General features: G+C 45.2%; 1 protein-coding gene and 1 long non-coding RNA gene across 4 annotated transcripts in view; one reads left to right on the plus strand and one right to left on the minus strand.

The window, feature by feature from the left end:
- Nucleotides 1-19,064, plus strand: part of LOC144062811 (uncharacterized) — a 46,671-nt gene that overhangs the window by 19,530 nt on the left and 8,077 nt on the right. For 2 of the 3 annotated variants that reach the window (XR_013296452.1, XR_013296453.1), the window contains exons 5-6: nucleotides 17,447-17,583; nucleotides 17,665-17,963. The exons of the other annotated variant lie outside the window; for it this stretch is intronic. This is a non-coding gene — a long non-coding RNA (uncharacterized LOC144062811). Of the gene's footprint in view, nucleotides 1-17,446; nucleotides 17,584-17,664; nucleotides 17,964-19,064 lie in introns of those variants that run through there. 3 annotated transcript variants of the gene reach the window in all.
- On the minus strand, nucleotides 107-18,703 carry myo7ba (myosin VIIBa). Its single transcript, XM_077584523.1, has 46 exons — nucleotides 18,387-18,703; nucleotides 17,644-17,745; nucleotides 17,417-17,569; nucleotides 16,246-16,430; nucleotides 15,999-16,120; nucleotides 15,554-15,696; nucleotides 15,376-15,489; nucleotides 15,133-15,286; nucleotides 14,315-14,391; nucleotides 14,108-14,227; nucleotides 13,276-13,415; nucleotides 12,550-12,760; nucleotides 12,332-12,467; nucleotides 12,008-12,180; nucleotides 11,737-11,877; nucleotides 11,498-11,656; nucleotides 10,792-10,884; nucleotides 10,623-10,717; nucleotides 10,472-10,556; nucleotides 10,111-10,329; nucleotides 9,397-9,606; nucleotides 9,116-9,331; nucleotides 8,386-8,550; nucleotides 7,766-8,059; nucleotides 6,918-7,211; nucleotides 6,299-6,418; nucleotides 6,061-6,234; nucleotides 5,188-5,415; nucleotides 4,941-5,108; nucleotides 4,755-4,872; nucleotides 4,195-4,321; nucleotides 3,960-4,120; nucleotides 3,713-3,894; nucleotides 3,512-3,630; nucleotides 3,275-3,429; nucleotides 3,024-3,177; nucleotides 2,780-2,935; nucleotides 2,536-2,641; nucleotides 2,355-2,468; nucleotides 2,193-2,280; nucleotides 2,018-2,124; nucleotides 1,588-1,773; nucleotides 1,296-1,412; nucleotides 1,124-1,207; nucleotides 932-1,051; nucleotides 107-412 (listed from the first exon to the last, which is right to left on the minus strand). Exons 1-46 carry the CDS (start codon nucleotides 18,585-18,587, stop codon nucleotides 320-322), a joined length of 6,879 nt encoding a protein of 2,292 aa, XP_077440649.1. The 5' UTR covers nucleotides 18,588-18,703; the 3' UTR covers nucleotides 107-319.

The following is a 19,064-nucleotide window of genomic DNA, read 5'->3' on the forward strand; positions in this document are numbered from 1 at the left end:
GAAAATGGGTGGATGTTTTTTGATGGGGGTTTAGTCATAATTTTTATAAGTTTTATGATTTTAATTGAGGCAGGTAGATAACAATTTCAGGAGGAAACATTTATTCTGTGTGCATAAAATAAACATTTATTTGTGACGAATCAAATCAGATCAAGTAAAGGAATACATGTATGATTACAAGGAACTTGAATAAATACTTAAATTTCATTCCAGCACTCGGTGCAGTAGATTTGCGACACTTTCACAGATACTGTATATTCATTTTTTGAGAATAATTTGTCTCCATACGCAGTGACGAGTCTAGCTGGACGTGCAGCGATCAGTTGAAGCGCTGGTTCCTGCTCTGCACTGGCCTCCTCTCTTGCATGTACATGTTGACGTAGGAGGTGATGAGGTCGTCCATCTTGTAGCCCTTTTTGGACAGATGCAAAATAGTGGTTCAGTCAGATGAAATGGAAACATACACATAGTTAAGATTACTTGCCAACTCGTCAGGTTTTACCTCCATCCTCAGAATTTTGGAGGTTGGCGCTATTAGAGTTTGTAGCTTTTATGGCTGACAATTCTGCTACTGTTACAAACTCAAATCCCTAAAAATGTAGCGTCCCCAAACGATCAAATTTGGTAGCAATCGGACAAAATTTCAGAAAGTGTTTCTTTGACGGAACCCTGGCTTTGGGTGTTGAATTTTTAAAAAATGTGGTGCGATAAGTTTTGAGTTCTGGGACGAGTCATCAAACTTTACCATCATAATCAAATTTTGTAGCAATGTGAAAAGTTCTCTACGACAAGTTTGTTTTCAAGGCCCCCACGAAATGGCCAAAATGACCTCCAAACGGTCTCGTCAACAGCAAACGTCCTTGCAGAAGCCCTTATATGGAACTTGCAAGGTTGGTTGGTAAGCACACAAAGATGGCAAAAAAGAGCTCACCAGCGACGTTTCGCACAGGAATTTGCTGCCCTTCACCAAACTGCCGATGGTCATGTGGAAATACGTGCTGCCGCTGCACCAGCTGGCGATGCGGTTGAACGGGTGGTTGGCCAACACTTCCTACATGAGAGAACAGATGTCTTAACAACATGGCTGACATTCATCACCGGCGCGTGAAAGCATCCGTCCGACCTTGGTTTTGGGGTGTATGATGGTGAGTCCTTGCTTGCTGATGGCGATCCGCACAATGTCCGGAAAATTGGGCTCGGATGTTTGCTGAAATGATGGAAAACGAGAAGACGTCTTCATGGTTGTCACTAAGTGAAGCCAATATATACGGATGGAGGAGCGGGGAGGGGGTCACCTTCACTTCAAAGAAGGCACAGCCAAAAGTTGGCCAGCGAGAAACCACCTTCAGGAACGCCACCTTTGCTTCCTCCACTGTCGTTCCTGCTTGCTTATTGAAAGATGCCACGATGCTCTGATGTCAACAAAACAAAAACAACGAGGCACATAGCTCAGTTGAACATATAAGGACACACAACATGCAAGGAACTCATTTACAAGATGCACTATATCGGGAGACTTGTATGCGCGCTCCTGTTTTGGCTAGCAAAAGCCGCCAAAGAGATTGTGGTTAAATAACACAGTCGTACCTTCTTCCACTCGTTCTCAGAAAAAGTCTTGAGCTGGTCACCGGGTACGAGTTCTTTCAGCATCTTGGGGATGGTCACAAACTGACTCTTGTCATTACCAACTTTAATGCGGAAGAGCAGAGAAGCGATGTTGACCATGTCGTCCTTGGTGCACACGTGGTAGCCCCTCAGATACTTGGGGACTTCCTGGAAAACACAGACCAATTTGGTGGCAATCGGACAAAATCTTTAGGATGAGTTGGTTTTTGAAGCAGACCAGGAAACAGATAACATTGAGCCTAAAATGGAACCTTTGAACCAAAATGGAAGACTTGGCTCCGTCTTTTCAAGCATGTCTTCTTTAGCTCTTCCAAATTTTAACAAGACCATATATACTGTATGTGCACTGGTGCTGGGACTTAAGTCACTTTATTGGTTCTCCGGTGTGCACCTGAGGGAAGTGAAAGATGAGGTCGGCCTCCAGGTTTCTGCCAGGGATCACGTTGAACCACAGCTTCCTCATGAAGAAGACCAAGTAGGGCATACTGACTTGATTACCTGCAGAACCCACAAATGTGCTCAAAAAATGTCCACGTAAAATATCATCAGGAGTGTCCAAGAATTACCGTCTTTAATGCGTTTGTTCTTTTTGGACCAGTCTGTGATCTGCCTCAGACTGTCAAAGAAGTAGTCGCTATCGTTCAGACTCAGGACCTACAAAGAAAAACAACTCATTAAAGCCACAGGAAATTCTTCAGCATGTTGTGAAAAGAGAGGTATCACAAGACCTTATCTTGCGTCTTTATGAAAAGGCTGAAGCCGTCAGCTGTAGTCAGTTGCAGCTTGTTGGAAATGTTCCTGATGAGATCTCTGATCTTGGTGCTGGTCGCCACCTCAAAGATCTACACATAGGACACATGGTGAGGTTCTTTTCTCTAGCATTAAGCGTGCGACGCCAGATTGTCGTACCTCCCCCGTGTCATTGGGGAAGTGGACTTTGTGGTAGATCTGCGTGCTGTTCTGCTGGATAGCATCTACTTCTACCTGGTGCGGCGGAAGCTTCCTGGGCTCCATCCTGGACAGATTATGTTTGACGTTACAAGTCAAATGCTTCCGTGTCTGTGTTCTGCAGCGTTGCGTGCGTTTGTTTATGTTCAGCGCTCGTGTTTTTCTTCCCAATGTTTATGTTGAACCACCCGTGGCTCATCCTGACCTCAAAGAGCTCTGCAGTCGTTGCAGGCAGTCGGAGGCCAGCGGCTCCATGCGCCGTGACTCCAGGAACCGTTGCGCATGCTTCAGAAGTGACTGGCTGGGAGGGAAGAGGCCGCAGCACAACCACAGCAGCTGCCACCCCTGCTCCACACTGAACCTGCAAATGGATTCATAACAGGAGTTTGATAGAGATACAAGTACCAACATCTGGTCCTCATAATAACAAGAATGTGGTGGAACCTTACCGGTTGCTATTGCTGCTCATCTGCTTCATAATCTGGCAGTAGATCTCATCTCTGAGGGTCTCGTTTTCCGTGGCGGGCTCAAAGATCTGGTCGGTGAGTTCGAGGGGACTCTGCACCTGCTTGGTAGGGTAATCGCCCATGTACTTTAAGATGGGTGCACATTGAGTCAGGGAAGAAATAGGCACCTTTGGATTCTGGTGGATCCATTTTTAAACTTGTGGAGATGCGAAATGGCATCATCAAAAGGATATCGGTAAAGGCCAGGCAGGCTTTGTGGCTCAACTCTGAGTTGCCCACCAGCTTGTTGAGAAGTGGCTGTCTTATGGGCTCACGCGAGTTCAACCACAGCCTCTCGGGAGCAGCGTTTCGTGACATCACCTGTCGGTTTACATCCTTTGCCGGCTGCCTGTGGGCACAAGGGGGCGCGCAAGGTCTTTCCTAAAGTCTCCACAGGTGGATCAAGGTTATCATGAACAAGGTGAAAATACCTGAAGTACTCAAGGGAGAACTCCCTCAGAGTATATGGAGCTAGCCGCTCTACTGTACCCGTCTCTTTCTGGTTGGCCAGGATGGTCTGCCGCTGGTTGGGGGACAGGCTGAAGAGGCTCTGGCATGGAGACAGAAAGCCAACATTTTAACAACACAAAGCCAGCTCAGAGAATAAGCACTAAATCAATTTGTCTCTATACCATGGCTACGTTTGTGGGTTTGTTGAGCGTTGGCATGATTGAGATGGCCTCCAAGGGGACGGCCCCCATTTTTCCTGTTCTGTCATTTTGCCCATTTATCCAGCCGCGTTGCTGCGAGAACTCATTGTCTTTAAGTATGATGATGAGCTCGCCCTTCTTGAAGCTGAGAAACGTTGGATCATCTGACAGAAGGACGGACGCAGTGAAGTGGTTATCAATCAACACAGCCAGTGACGCTGTGACAAACCTTGCTTCTCCATCTCCTTCAGGGTCACGGCATACTGCGAGCGCTCAGTCAGTCCGCTGAGGAACATGGTGACCAGCTCAGCCATGTCCTGTGCCGTGGATCCACTCAGAGTGAAGTCTCCCTTCAGAGTCAGCAAAGACACTGCTGGGCCTTTAGCGCTTCTGGATAAGAAAAGATGTATCTAGTTTTCAGGACTGAGGTACCCTCGAATCCCTTCTTGTCTTCTGGTCTCTACCTCGTGGAGTTAACGCCGGTTACTTCTGGGAAGGAGAGTTCCAGTAGCCTCTTTTCTCGCTCATCCAGGAAGGTGATGCCAGTCCAGTTGATGGCCACGATGAACTTGTTCTTTGGCAGTGGGGGACCTGGAAACATACCAGAAGGCTTCTTCAGTTCAAAATTTTAGGTTGACTCCACGCCAAACAGTTGGGAGGGAAAAATATTTTTGGATTAAAAGTGAAACATCTTCAACAACTATGAAAAATCCAGTTGCCTCGATTTCATTTTTGTGGACTTGCAGGGCCATAATCTCCTATATCCTCATGAACATAAGAACATGAAAATTCTAAGGCCTGGCAGTGGCAGTCATGCTTCTGTGGGTGTATAGCTGGTTCAGTGCTACATGACCGGGACAAAGACCTTATTGCACCTTCAGTATAGGAGGTTCAAATCCTGGTCGGATTCTGCTCAGCAGTATTCCCTATGAGGTTGAAGAGTGTGATCGTCCTATTATTGGACATCCCCTGTCCCTCTTACTTAGTTCCCTGCTCATTGATACCTGATGGACTGAAGTCCTACCTGACACTTTGACGACCTCAAAGAATCTGGAGAAGAAAATGGGCCACTTTTCACGGGCGTAATCCACAATCTCCGCCTTCACAGAATCCGCTTTTTGCAAGGAACTCAGGTAGGAACCCTTGCACAAAAGAAGCCCAACATCAAACACCAGGGCCTGAGGGATGACAATAGAGGAATGCAACTTACCTGAGCGTGGGCTGTGCTAACCATTTGCACCCATTTGCCTTCAGACTTGGCCTCCACCAGCGAGTTGCTGATGCAAGCCTGCACTGCCTCCTTCACTGCCTCGTTGCTGTTATCCGAGCCGTGCTGGATATAGAGATGCTTGGCAGTGAGGTGGACAAAATCATCTTCCTGCGTTGATTTCAGAAGGGAACACAAAACGTAAACAGTTTGCTCACGGAGCGTCAGCATCATCCAGGTTGGAGCTCACCTTCTCCATTTGGTACTCTCCGAACTTCAGACCGTGGACAACCTGCCGATAGATGAGCTCCGTGCTGATCGTGTCCTCGGTACAATCGTGCCATGGCGTGAAGATCTCCTTGCGGAAGAAGAGGCGCCAGGGTGCGTGCTGCTCCTGCCCGCCGCGCCGCTTCACCTCTTGCTCACACTGGGAGATGGCGTCCATCACATGCTCACGGCCGCCGCCCAGTGCCCACACCTTGGCAATGAGAGTCCACAAGTTATGGCTATGGGTATGGTTATGGTATCTTAGCTCCACTTTGACCCCAGATAAGGTCTCACAGTTCTTTTTTCAGTCATCCGACCAGGAAACCCACCGTATGCTACAATGTGGAATGCAGAAGCGACCTCATTAAGCAAGTCTCATTGAGGCAGAGACGCAGATTTAGATTCAAGTCATGAAAAAAAGACAACTCAGATAAAAAACATGACTACAATGACATTAAACTTCAGCTGTAACTCTAAAAGCCACAAAGACAGGTAAGCTACAGTATGCTAACTTCACAACTTAGCTAACCGATAACTTATGTCGGTTATGCCTTTAATTGGGTAGACAAAAAAAAAACGACAATACAGAGACTGGTTTGGAACCATTAACAAACTCCAGTACGTGATGTTGTGACTGAGAAAGACGGTATGACTTGACTTATGACTTGACTTATGACTTGACTTATGACTTGACTTATGACTTGCTTAATCCAAGTAATGACTTCATTAAATCTGTTTGTAATTTAACACAGCCTCAACTTCAACAGTAAATCAGGACTGTTCAAACTTGGTCAACACTTGAAACTTATGATTTGAACATATAGTATGTGACTTCCCACCTCTGACTGATATTTACCTTTTCATACAGAGCAACATAGAGGGAAAACCCAAACGTGTCTTTTAGCTTGACTTTGTTGGCGAGGAGCTGGCAGAGCTCCTTAGATGTGGACGCTGAATCCACGGGAAGGTTGACGGAGCGTCCGTCCATGAGCGTGACTGACACCACCATGGGCTTCTTTGTCTTGGTTGCCTGCCACGGCAATAAAATTGGTAAAACCCGCTCCATGAAATTAGCGCTGAATGTGCCGCAGTACCTGTAGCTCGAGCCAGGCCGGTGGCTCCCCTCGCGGGCCGTTGGTGAGGGTGCGGCGTAGCCTTTCGGCACAGTATGACGCATAGCCGCTCGGAGCGGAACGGATGAAACTCTGGATGTACTGTCCCAACAGAAGAGCAGGGAGGGGGGAAATTGCAACGGTGGAATTGTGAAGCAAGGATTCCCAAACGTATGTTTTAATGTTTTCTATGACATTAGTCTGACGATCTAGACTTCTCATGATTGCTAGCCGCTTGCTAAGCGAGCCACCAAATGATTAGCTGCCACGTTTGTCACTTGTGAACAAAAGGCATTGTATTGTATTGTGTTATGTGTATCATGTCTGACATTTGACATTAAATTAGTGTGAAGATTTGGACTGCTATGTTAGCTGATTCAGTATTTTCTCATGCTTGCTAGCCACTAACTATCTAGCAGCTGTCTGTCTTTTAGTCACTAACTAACGAGGCAGTCACCGATTGGTTAGCCCCTTTTACAAATAAAAGGTAAGACTCGTATTTATTTCAAGTTTAACAATTCATCAGAGTGAAGGTGTAGACTTCTATGTCAGCTTCTGAATGTCAAAATGGTGCCACATAGTGTCAAAATGACCTCCTCACCCTTATAATCCGTTCACTGGGCGGGAAGACGCCCAGACAGAGTGAGAGCAGGATCCATCCTCGGAAATAGCTGTTCCGGTTGTTGTTGTCCTGCAGCTGCTTGCAGATCTGGCAATAGATCTCATCCCTGAGGTCGCGCCGAACTATGGCATATCCCACGATGAAGTGCAGCTTCTCCAGAGACGTCAGGGGACGGTCCAGGGTGGGCCCCTCACCGATCATGACGTCGCCATCATCCTCCTTCACAGTCTGTAGGGCCGTAGCCTTGGACACCTGATCCACCTGATCCTCAGACTAAAAGGGAATAATGATCTTTTTTGTATTTTTTGTAAACAATGAATCCAGCAGTTTCGAGGTGGCAGAAAGACTCACTACCACTGACTTGATCTGAAATTAAGACAAAAACTTTTATACCGTTAATATTAACTGTTAAAATTAATTATGGCCAGGAGTTTTAGCTCTTTTCAGAGTAATTTACCTCAAGTAACATCTTCTCAACTGGCATATCACACATTCAAACTACAGTAGTAGAGAAGGCTAACGGGTTTGTTTACTAGTGTTACCACCGGAGCTATCATCACCTGGAGCATAGATGTCAAACTCCGGTCCTTGAGGGCAGCAATCCTGCAGGTTTTGGAGCTATCCCTCTTCCAACACAAGCTGATTCCAATCAACAGGATCAATATCAGGCTTATGCAGAGCTTGCTGATGAAATGATCATATATCAGCTGTGTTGGAGATGGGATACATCCAAAACCTGCAGGATCGTGGACCTCGAGGACCGGAATTTGATACCTATGACCTGGAGGTATGTGTGACGTCAAATGGTTTAATGGTCTCAGTCTCACCTCTTCCATGATGATGGAGTGCTTCCGGAAGCTGGGCGAGGATTTGGGAATTCCATTTTCCTGAACACTGGATGTTTTCCGAGTCCGGGAGAGTAGGTCCGTGAAGGTGGAGCCCTTCCTAGTGCGAGGGCCCCCTTCAGGGACAGTGTAGACCTTGGCATTTGGGGTTGCCTCACTAGGAGCTGCCCTCTTGTTTCTGGACAGTAGATCCGTGAAGATGGAGGATTTTCTGTTAGGAGTGGACTCCTCTTGAACTGGAGAAGGCTGTGGGTCCTTTTTGTTCCGGAGCACACGCTAAAACAAAAAGATAGTAAATGCAGAGGCCTCATTAAGATGCAGCGTTTTTGCTAAATTGATTTAGCAGATCCCTACTTTGAAACTCTAACCCTGGAAACCCTATTTGACACTTGAAACGTAAACCCTGGCAATGTTAAGTAATAGTAACATTCTTCCCAAGTAGTCCAAGTACCAAAATCAATGCCAGGAGTAAGTCACTCTCTAGCCACAAAATTTTGCATTTTTCTTTGGAAGAAGTAGAAAACCAACACCAGAACCAGTTTGGCTGGAATTAATCCAAGCCATGTGTACACCATGAAGGATGTATTGCAAGGGCTTTGTACCTGATCGAGCCCAACCATGTGACTGAGACGTCTGTCCTTTCTGTTGAGGACATCCTGGGTGAGAAAGCGCTCCTGTGAAGAGCTTCGCTGGACCTGGAATTGCATTTTAGGCTCAGGAAGATCCCCCATGAACCTCAAGATGATCCACCAAACTGTCAGCGAGGCCTGGTAACCACACAAGAACAGAACAGGAGCAATCAAATGATGTCATCATGAGGGAAGGAGCTAAACTTGAGAAATGATTGGGGCTACGTTCCAGACAAATGGGAAGTCGCTAACGAGCTAGTTGCTAGTTTGTCGCCAACGCATAGTGATTAAAATGCAGAATGTATATTTTGTATTATGGTAAGTAGTTTACATTACGTTTATATTAGTTTCTCGTCTTTCATAGCTGACATAACCTCCCATACCGAGATCCAGTCTGTCCTCGAGTCCTTTATTAGCTTCGTGCCGCTAGCTGATGACCGCAAGCAACTGACCGCAAATTAGTGTTTTAATGTCTTTTAAGTGAGTCTGAAGATTTAAAGTGCTACGCTCGTTTCTCACGCTCAGCCAACTACTTTGCTAGCTTATGCTTGTTGCTTTGTTTTGTGTGTGATATATTTTCATTTGACATCAGTATGAAGATGTAGACTTCTATGTTAGCTTCTGGCGCTAGCTGCCAAGCAGAAAACTAAGGTACTGACTTCCCGGCTAGTCTGAAAAGAGCTGTTAACGAATGGGGACGCACCAGGACATCTCCTTCATCCTCATGGTAGAGCAGCGGCCGTCTCAGCCTCTGGCGGATGTGCGAAGGCGTCGCACCGCCCTGGAAGTACATTGACGCCAATTTGGAGAAGGGGTAATCGTCCAGGTCGTCCTGGTCCTCTACGGGCAGGTCTTCGTCCTCAATAGAGATACTGTCAATGTCGATCTCCTCCAGGAGAACCCGCTTGTTCTCCAAGGTCTTGAAAGCACACAAAGTATATGTTGACATCAAAGCAGGACTTGGGGGAGTTTTGTGGTCCTCACCTCGAATCCTTCGGGTGCCTGCCCCTCTTGGCCCCCCACCATGACGGGCAGGAAGCCAAAGATGTCGTCCACCTGCTTATCCGTGATGGACTCGGACTGGGCTCGGGCCTCCATCTCCTTCTCCTTCTCCTGCCTGAGCACGTCCTCAAGATGCTTCTGACGTTTCAGCATGTTCAGACGCTCGGCCTCTTTCTCTTTACCTGACAGATGCTTAAGAGTATAGATGGATGCATATATAAATATATATATATATACACACATACAGTATATAGATGAATAAATGTAATATTAAGGTATAGATAGATAGATATAAAACCATGTCTACAGACATTAAATATCAGAAAAAAAATTCATGCCTTCCACATAGACATGAACTGTGAAACACACATTTGAACTAATCCATCTTTAAAACTCTCCAAACCGTAACTCTGTTTTCAAGCAATAATTTTAACCATAACTTTAAACCCTAACTCTGGTTTTAAACCCTCCTTTGAAAACCTCATTTGAAACCATAACAGTCTTAAGTCACATATTTGAAACCCTTACCCTTGTTTGAACCTCTTTGAAACTCTAATTTGAAACACTAGCACTTGCTAAAACTTTCATTCGGATTTGAAACCCTAACCCTGTCTTGAAACCCTACTTTAAAACAATAAACCTTGTTTAAAACTATAACGCTAGCTTGAAAGTGTCAGACGCTGACGTTGGCCTTACGATTCTCCTCATTTTGTTGAGAGCCTTCCTGGCCAGCAGGCCTCTGGTTTGCGCTTGCAGGAAGACCACGGCGTCCCTCTTGCGCTTCCAGTCCTTGCGGGCCACGTAGCCCCGCACCTGTGCCTGCAACAAGATGGCCGCCTGCCGCTTTCTCTTGTACTGGAGGTGTAGCTGGCGGGAGCGAATTTGTGCCTGCAGCCTGGCAAAACCTTTCTGGACCTAAAAATCACATCAAGAGTGAAGGATAATTTCATCTTTAATGCTTAGTAGGAGTATAAACTACTCACAAAAAAGGGATATTGAGCTAACATTTGCAACTTTTTTGTGAAAAATGTGTAATAAGACTGTTGCCTGGACTCACCACACGGTACACTTGTCTCCCTTTGTGTCCTCGCCAATGCTTCTGAATGACGAGAGCAGCTGCTCTTTTCTTTAGGAAATGTTTCCTGCAAAAAATGTCTCATCAATAATGCTGATCACAATACATGTGATTGATATCTTATCGCTTCTACCTGTATTTGTAACCTCGTAGAACCTTCTGGATCAAAAGTGCCTTGGCGTTCAGTTCTTTCATCCGCTCCACTTCCAGCATGGTGTCGTGGAAGTCCTAAAGGCCATTTGTTATGTTTTTAAAGGTTTTTTTTTGTCATATCATTCATTCATCATTCAAAGTCAGCTCACCTTCAGGAAGATCTTTGTCTTTCCAGTCTTCCAGTCACCCTCTCCGGACAGCACAGACTCACAGATGCTTTCGCAGCATTTCTCTTTGCTTTCCTGCCAAAACAAAATAAAAAAATAATAATTTGAGGAGACAAAAACCATCTCCAGAGCAATCATTTGTGCGGTTGGAGGGCAAGTTAGGACTATGAGGAACCAAACAAGACTTTGAAGACTGTAGACCATGGCAAGACAAGAACGTTGAGAAGTCAAGACCAAGAAATGTAGGGGTCAAAACCAAAACACTGAGGAGCCAACAATTAGTCAAGACCTTGACTTTAAGGAGCCAAACCAAGATATTGAGTAGTGAAGACCAAGTCAAGGACAAGGTTCGGATGGTTGGATCAAGATTTTTAGGAGATCAAAATAAGAACCAGACTGAGGAACCTCGCGGAAATGTTAAAAAGTCAAGAGACAAGACCAAGATGTCCAGTCAAGACAAAAATTTGAGGGTTGAGACCAAGTCAAGACCAACAATTTGAGAATGAGCCAAGAACGAGACTTTGAGGTGCCGAGAATAAGCAAAAACCAGAGGCCAAGACCAACAGTTTGAGAATGAGTCAAGACCAAGGAACCAACACCAAGTCAAGACCAATTCAGGACAAATAATGCAAGAGGTAAGACAGAGTCAAGAAGACCAAGAATTAAAGTATCCAACAAATCCACGCACCTTTTGTGGGTCACAGATGTAGGTCTTGAGAAGAACCCTGTAGCGGTCCAGGAACTCGTCAAATGTGTAGCGTACTGGATAACCAGCTTTGCGGATCCTGATGGTCTCCATCATGCCGGAGTAGCGCAGCTGACGCAGGCACAATTCTCTGTCAAACAGCTGAATACACACACAAGAAAACACACAAATAAATGTGTGCGTGGACTCGATTGTTATGCGCTAGGGTGGGTTGTGCTAACCATTGGCTTCTTGTAGTCGTTGGGTTTGATGCATCGGATGAAGTACGGCTGACACCCCGTAAGGGTTTTCATCAGAGAGTCTAAGGATTGGCGGAATTGACCAGTCAGCGTGGGAACTCGCTTCTTGCCGTCGTTGGCTTGCTGTCGCACACAAACATACCACATATTATTACTTACGCCAAGTCAGGTTTTGAAATTAAGGTTTCAGGACTGGGTTTTGGTTTCAAGATAGCATTATATGGTTTCTAACCAGTGGGTAATGATAACTGACCCTTAGCGTGTTCTTGTGTGTGTTGATGACCATCCTGGGGTTGGCTGTGTTCTTGGTGCTGTTGTTGTTGGACATCTCCTTCTGAAAAACCATCTTGAGCAACTTGTTACTGGAGGTCTCCACCAGCTGGATGAGGTCTGGGCTTAGGGCGTCGCGGTTCTTCTCTAGGAAACCTTGGGAACAAACAAGTATGAAAGATTATTGTTTTATGTGAGACTTTGAAACCCTAGTTCTGCGGGAAACCCAAACCATGTCTTAAAACCATAACTTGACTTAAGCCAAGACTTTGATGGTTGCCATGCCGTGGGCTAGTTTTTAAATTACCTTTGGAGTCGTAGTAGACAACACCTGCAAAATGATTGACTCCAAATTGAGTCTCGTAGTTATTCTTGGGGGAAATGTAGATGCCCCCCTTCCCGTGGACCTGATTCATTTTTTGGAGCATGGTTGTATCTGTTCCCTGAAGAGTCAGACCGGAAAAAAACAAAAACACTTTGAACCTGATCATAAAACAGGAATGTTTTGACCTGGAGATTTTGGACCTTGGGGAAGTTGCTTTCTTCATCGATGAGGGCCAGAATGTTGAGAGCCTTATTGGCAAGCACATCCAAAGTTTCCTGGTTGTCCTTGTAGTTGATGCGCTCCCACACGATGCTTTCCCGGGCATACTCCTCCTGCTCCAGCTTGAACACGTGCCTGACGAAAAACTGCTGGAGCTGCTCGTTGGCGTAGTTGATGCAGAGCTGCTCAAAGCTGCAGTGGTGAGAAGTAACTGAGTACAAATATGTCTTGATTGGACTGGACTTTACCTACATCAGGTGGTGCCTTGACTTAAGAGTTGAATTAGTCTTGCGACCAAGCTCGTACGGTAACTCAGTTTACTCATATATCAAATTAATATTCCCCATTGTGATCAACTGAAATGCCACTAATCCGCTCCAGTCCCTCCTAAAAACACTACAATTCTTTTTTGTTACAATAGAGATTGAAAATAACAGTATTGCTTTGTTGTCATTAGCAACCTTACAACACAAGGCAAAAAAAATAAAAAATGAAAAACATAAGGTGAGGCAATCGGAAGTCAAGGTGCCATATTTCGGACTATTTTTGTCTCTTTTTTTTAATAAGAACTCTACATCTGTACTTCTACTTAAGTACAGTTTGAGTACTTTTGCCATCTCTTTAAAGTTACAAAAACAACATAGACAAGGAGACGGATGATAGATCTATGCCAGAAAACATGGATTCTGGAGGGAGTGAACACTGACCTGTTTGTGTTGAAATTCTCGAAGCCGAAGATGTCAAGGAGGCCGATGGACTGCCTGACCTCGTCGGACTCCCCGGCCGGCTTGTGAATGGCCGCATTGATTTTGTCCACCACCCAAATAAAAAGGCGGCCGTAAATAGCCTGGCCGACCATAAAAGAAAATAATATCTGTCATAAAGCGTGTCCATCGAAACACAAGAGGTTCGCGCGCGCACACACACAGACGCACACGCAGCAGATTATCAACAGAACAAAATATACACTTGTTACACTCTTTAAGCCTTCTTACATTCTAGTTAAAGTACTATTTAAGTAAGAGTCCTTGTACTCATAGCATCCTATTGAAATCGCCTCCATGCCCTCACTTTAAAATCTGGTGAAGACTTTTTGAGGAGTCAAGATCAAATCAAGACCGAGACACTGAGAAGCTCAAGTCAAGGCGAAGACTTTGGGGGTTGGGGGACTAAGACAAGACCAAGATTTGAAGGCGCAAAGAAGAAGTCCAGCTCAAGACATTAAGAGCAGAGACCAAGAAAAGACTAAAACTCAGAAGAGAGATTTTGAGGCATTGATACAAAGTCAAAAGCAAGACGTTGAGCAGCCGAGAACAAGTTAAGACTTTAAGTGAGACCAAGAAGACGAAATCTCTGAGGAGCAAAAATTTAATCTAGGCGAAGATTTTGAAAGTTGGAGAGCAAGACCAAGACTTATTCTTTTGTTTGTTTTTTACCTATTTGGTTGCATTTATGTTGGTTACACTGAAGCACAGTAATGACATTGTCAACCAGAATCGCACATTTAAAAGGAAAAGTTCAGGAGTGACTTCCTGTTACCTTAACAAAGGCGTCTCTGCCATCGAGGGCCTGAGCTGAGGTCAGAACTTTGCTCACACTCTCCCTAATAGTCATGAAGGAACGTTGAGTCAGACTCTTCCCCAGAACTTTAGGATCCACCTGATGGACGAGGGCAATCACAGCAAGTGTTGTAAACCTTGAACTACAACAACTAGCTCACATTTGCTACCAAGTAGATTTACTCACCTCCAAAAGTTGGCTGACCATGTCGAAATGCATTGACGAAAGGATTTCGCAGCCCTCCAGGTTGTTTACGATGGTCCCTGAAATTGAGGGGAGTGGGATCATTTTAGACTTGAAGACAAGTCAAGGTCATGACTTTAAGGGACTAAGAACAAATTGAGAAACAAGAATTTGATGGGTTGCAATTAAGTCAAAACAAGACTTTTAGGAGCTGGGAGCAGGTCAAAAGCTAAGACTATGAGAGACCTTGATCAAGACTTTAAGGGGTTGAGGCCAAGTCCGGAGAAAGACTAAAGGTTGAGGATATGTCAACAGCAAGACCCGAAGATTGAGAGTGAGACCAAGTTCAAGATTTTGAAGGGTTGAAACCAAGTCAAGATAAAGACTTTACAGAATTAGAACCATGTCGATTGAAGATTTTAAGAAGCCGAGACCAAGATTTTCATGAGCCGGGACCATGTCAAAACCAAATATTTGAGGAGAAGAGACCAAATCAAAACTCTGAGGAACCAGGACCAAGTCAAGATCACAATTTGGAGAGCTGAATCAAACCCAAGACTTTGAGGCATTAAGGATGAGTCAAGATTTTGAGGAGCCAAGACCAAGTCAAATACCAAGACTTTGAGAATTAAACAACAAGAAGTTCAAGAACCAAGACCAAGACGTTGAGGAGCTAAAACCAAATCAAGACCAATATTTTAGTAACTGAGACAAGTGAAATACCAAGACCTTGAGAAGACCAAGACTTTGAGGACCCTAAGCCATGCCAAGACCAAGTAAGGACCAAAATTCTAAACATGCTTGCCTTAGACCTCTCCCACCTTCAAAGTTGACATTGCCGATGTGCAGGATGGCTGCGAGCAGCTTGCAGATTTCCCAGGTATCATTTTCGCTGAACATGAGGATCTTCAGCGCCGAGCGGAAGTGAGCGTATTCCTTAACATCGTCACGACCCTCGCAGCTGGTGCACTTTCCCTGTTTGTGTATTGGTGATGAGTAAACAAGTACAAATACTTCCTTACTGTACTTAAGTAAGAGGAGTCTTTGTCGACGGCTTCCAGTACCATGGTCAAGTAGTTGTATTGAGCAGCGGTCCCCAGCGAAAGGATCTTCTTCTGCTCGGCCGGCATTCCCATCAGCATGTAGTAGAAAACATGGTAGTTCCTCTCCTCGGGCGCCTGGAAAGCAAACAGTCTTCAACTTCAGGACTGGAATTTGTTTCTAGTGGTCCTGAGAGCTTACCTGACGACACACCCTGGACTTCTCCAGCAGGTACTGCTCGATGCGAGCCCCTTCGATGGCACCGCCTTTGGTGAAGTTAATGTCGATGTACTTGCCGAAGCGGCTGGAGTTGTCATTGCGGATGGTTTTCGCGTTCCCAAAGGCTGTGGGGTGTCAAAGACTTTGGAACACACCATGGACTGGACGGGTCACATATAGACCAACAACCATTCACACCTAAGGACTATTTGGTGTCAGGTTTAGCCCATCGGCCGGATTTGCACTCCCAACCTCAGGACTCAGGAGGAGGGGGATGTTACAACCTGGCCACCGTATCGCCTCTAGGGTTTTCCCTATTTATAAATCTTGTAGGCAGCGGCCCCCACCTAATGTCAGGCCAACTTTGGCTCAAAAACCGGTACCTCTGCCTCAGTTTGAGCCAAGGAAAACCCCTGGGGTATGTTACCTTCCAAGATGGGATTGGCCTCCAGGATCTGCTGCTCGATCCAGGAGTGCTGGCCGCTTACCGCCGCTAGGAACTGCAGCATGAGTTTGGTGCTCTCCGTTTTGCCGGCCCCTGATTCTCCACTGTGGCGGCAACGGCACACAAAACCGGAATGAGCACTTCTCACACAAGACCACTCACAAAGTCCTTCACATGGTAAAAACACAGTCACAGGTTCAAGCTAGAAGAACCTGAGAGGTCGGCAAACCTGATGACACAGCATTGGTTCCTGCGGTTGCGGCGCATTTTGAAGAAGCAGCTGTCTGCGATGGCGAAGACGTGCGGCGGCAGCTCGCCCAGTCGCCGGTCCGTGTACTGGTGCACGTGGTCGGCCGTGTAGAGCGGCAACAGCTGGTAGGGGTTCACCGCCACCAGGATAGAACCCGTGTACGTCTGGAAACACACGCGGTCAGTCGTTGAATGTCTTTTGGAGCCTTTTGGGCCACCGTACTCCCACAGTCGGTGTTGGTAACGGGTTACCTTGGTCCTTCTCATCACACAGAACTCTGACCGTTTCCACATGAGCTTAATGAAAAGGTATTTGAATGGAAAGTTGCGATCTGCCGCACTACGAACAGTTCCATTTTAAATATTACCATAGTCCCAAAAACGTATTTATACATTTTTTATGTTTTTTTTTTTAAATGAGAAGGCTTTGGTGCAGACTCTGAACTGAAGAGCTCGCTTAAAGCAATGGATGGTAGTTATTAGAAAAACGTCCAGCATGTGGCAGCAGAGTATAAGAGATCAGCCAGGGCCATGTTGCAAAAAGCTGTTTCCCCCACAACAGATATGTGAATAATGATGAAACTTATTAAAGCTAGTTAAGCTACATTCTAATGCTAATTGCTGCAAAACAGAAACCGATAGAAATAGATTTTTTTTTCTGATGAAAGAAGAGATGCTAATCTTTCTTATGGTAGCTTCCATGTTTTTATAGCAATAGAGCACAATATTCTGTGGGCCTGGCAAAATTAGTCAAAATCCAGTAAATCCACCGGGAGCGAAGGGGGTTGCTTCAGTGAAAAGGTGGTGTAGTAGTAGCGTAAGGTAGTGTAACATCTTACTCAAAAAATTGTAACAAAATTATTATTATTTTATTTAAACCACGACAGACAAACAGGTAGCTTAAAAACTGGCAGAAGTCTGGTAGCGGCCCCCCTTGGAACTCTGGCCAACCTCCTGCCCCACCACCGGTCATGAGGACTCTGACATGTACAGCATTCGGAACTTCAGTTTCCTTTTCTCGGCAGAGGCCGGTTAGTCACCACGGAGACGAGTGATAAAAGCCCAAGAGGGGAGCAAAGTCCAGGGCGGCGGTCTAAGCACTTCCAGCAGGGTGATTAGGACCCCATAAAAGCGGGGCGGGATGGACTTACGTAGATGTGTCCGTCTTTGTGTCGCACCAGGAGGTTCCTGAGGAGGCCGGCCTCGTTCAGGTCCCCCAGCCGGATCATGTCGTCCACGCCCTCCACCGAGGTGGGGTGCATGGGCCGCAGGCCGCCTTCCATGCGCTTCGTGATCTTGTGCTCCTGGAAATCGCAAGGTTAAAAATAGATATACGCTCGGAAGGTAGCCAATTATTGATTGATTGATTGATTTTTACCTTTCCTTCATCATCGATTAGCTGAAGCTGCCCCGTGTCGGTCACCTTCACCTGGGCCCCGATGGGAAGGCCGGCCCCGGTGTCCACCCACACAAAATCCCCCTAATTGAGGAAATGGCTGCAGTGATTCCACGTGTACATGTACAGAGCATCCAAGTTTTCACAGTGCTTCCATTTTTTCCACATTTGGTGATATTACAGCCTTATATGAAAATGTTTGAAATCCAGTTTTCCTCTTGAAATTCTCCACACAATTCCTTTACAATAAACAGACTTGTGTTTGTTTGTTTTTAACTTGTAAGATTTGTTCAAATATGTTACAGTGAGAGTGGTGACTTGAGATAAGAATTGAATTCATTCTGTTACTATGCTTGTAACTGAAAACACTAAAACCGTACGTCTCCGTTGAAATGAATGGAAACGCACAATGCAGCCTCACATAAAAATGTTATAAAACATTGACATCTTTAACTAGAAAGTAAAGATTCATTTGAATGCGGCTTGATACAGACATACCGACGCTAGCCAAAACTCCTCAGTCAGCCACAGTCTTGGCAGAGGATAAAGAATGTACACTAACTATGCCTGTGAGTATTGTTGAATCTGTGGAAATTTGTGAGAAACAATTGATTCCATTTTGGAGTCAGGCTGTAACAAAATGTGGGGAAAGTGAAGCCCAGTGAATACTTTATAGATGCAATTTTATATACTGTAGCGTCATCACTACTAGAAAAACCATTTACCTTGGACAGATGCATCGCAGTGGAAATCTGGAATGAAAGCACAATAATCACACTTCTTGGATTACTTGCAGTGTCATTAACTCTTTGACTGCCAGACGTTTTCAGAAAAGGGATGCCGTAGGTGCCAGCCGATTTTAAGCCTTTTGACTGATCTTTCAAGGTCCACAGAAAATTATGTGTTTGGACTATGGAAACACACATACTACCAAATGAAAGATTGGACTGTCATCTTTCATCAGAAAAAAAAGTTTGTTTCTACCTTATTCCGTTTTTGAGTAATCAACAATAGAAAATGGTTAGTTTCACCTCAGTTTTGAAAAAAAAAAACGTCTTTTAACGTCTTTGGCACTCCTCCATAGGATTTTACTAAACGTTATTTAACGTTTTTGGCAGTCAAAGAGTTAACGAATCTTTTTGCAATCAGGGCCCACTTTATGATGTCATCCGTGGCATATTTATGACTTTTGAAAACATTTCCCTCGCGCTTTTATTTGCTTCTAGAATCGCGTATGCTCGTCTGGGACCATTTTCAGAGGTTTACTTCACATTTGGTCTTTGTTAGGACAATCGCGTCTTTCCATAACACACCAGTGTCATCTTTTCACTGTATAGAATTCCTGATTCAAGAGACGATAGCGAGGCATCGCGGTGTCCATTTCGACTTAAAGTGACCAAACA

Source organism: Vanacampus margaritifer, chromosome 13 (assembly GCF_051991255.1).
Source record: "Vanacampus margaritifer isolate UIUO_Vmar chromosome 13, RoL_Vmar_1.0, whole genome shotgun sequence".
Classification (NCBI taxonomy): Eukaryota; Metazoa; Chordata; class Actinopteri; order Syngnathiformes; family Syngnathidae; genus Vanacampus; species Vanacampus margaritifer.

Coding starts and splice junctions, on each gene's coding strand:
- myo7ba (XM_077584523.1), bottom strand. CDS start 18,587: ATGTGTGTTTCCATAGTCCAAACACATAATTTTCTGTGGACCTTGAAA. Junction 5,416..6,060: donor ATGTTGCTCTGTATGAAAAG/GTAAATATCAGT, acceptor CTCATTGCCAAG/GTGTGGGCACTGGGCGGCGG. Junction 4,322..4,754: donor TGAGGTCGTCAAAGTGTCAG/GTAGGACTTCAG, acceptor GTATGTTTCCAG/GTCCCCCACTGCCAAAGAAC.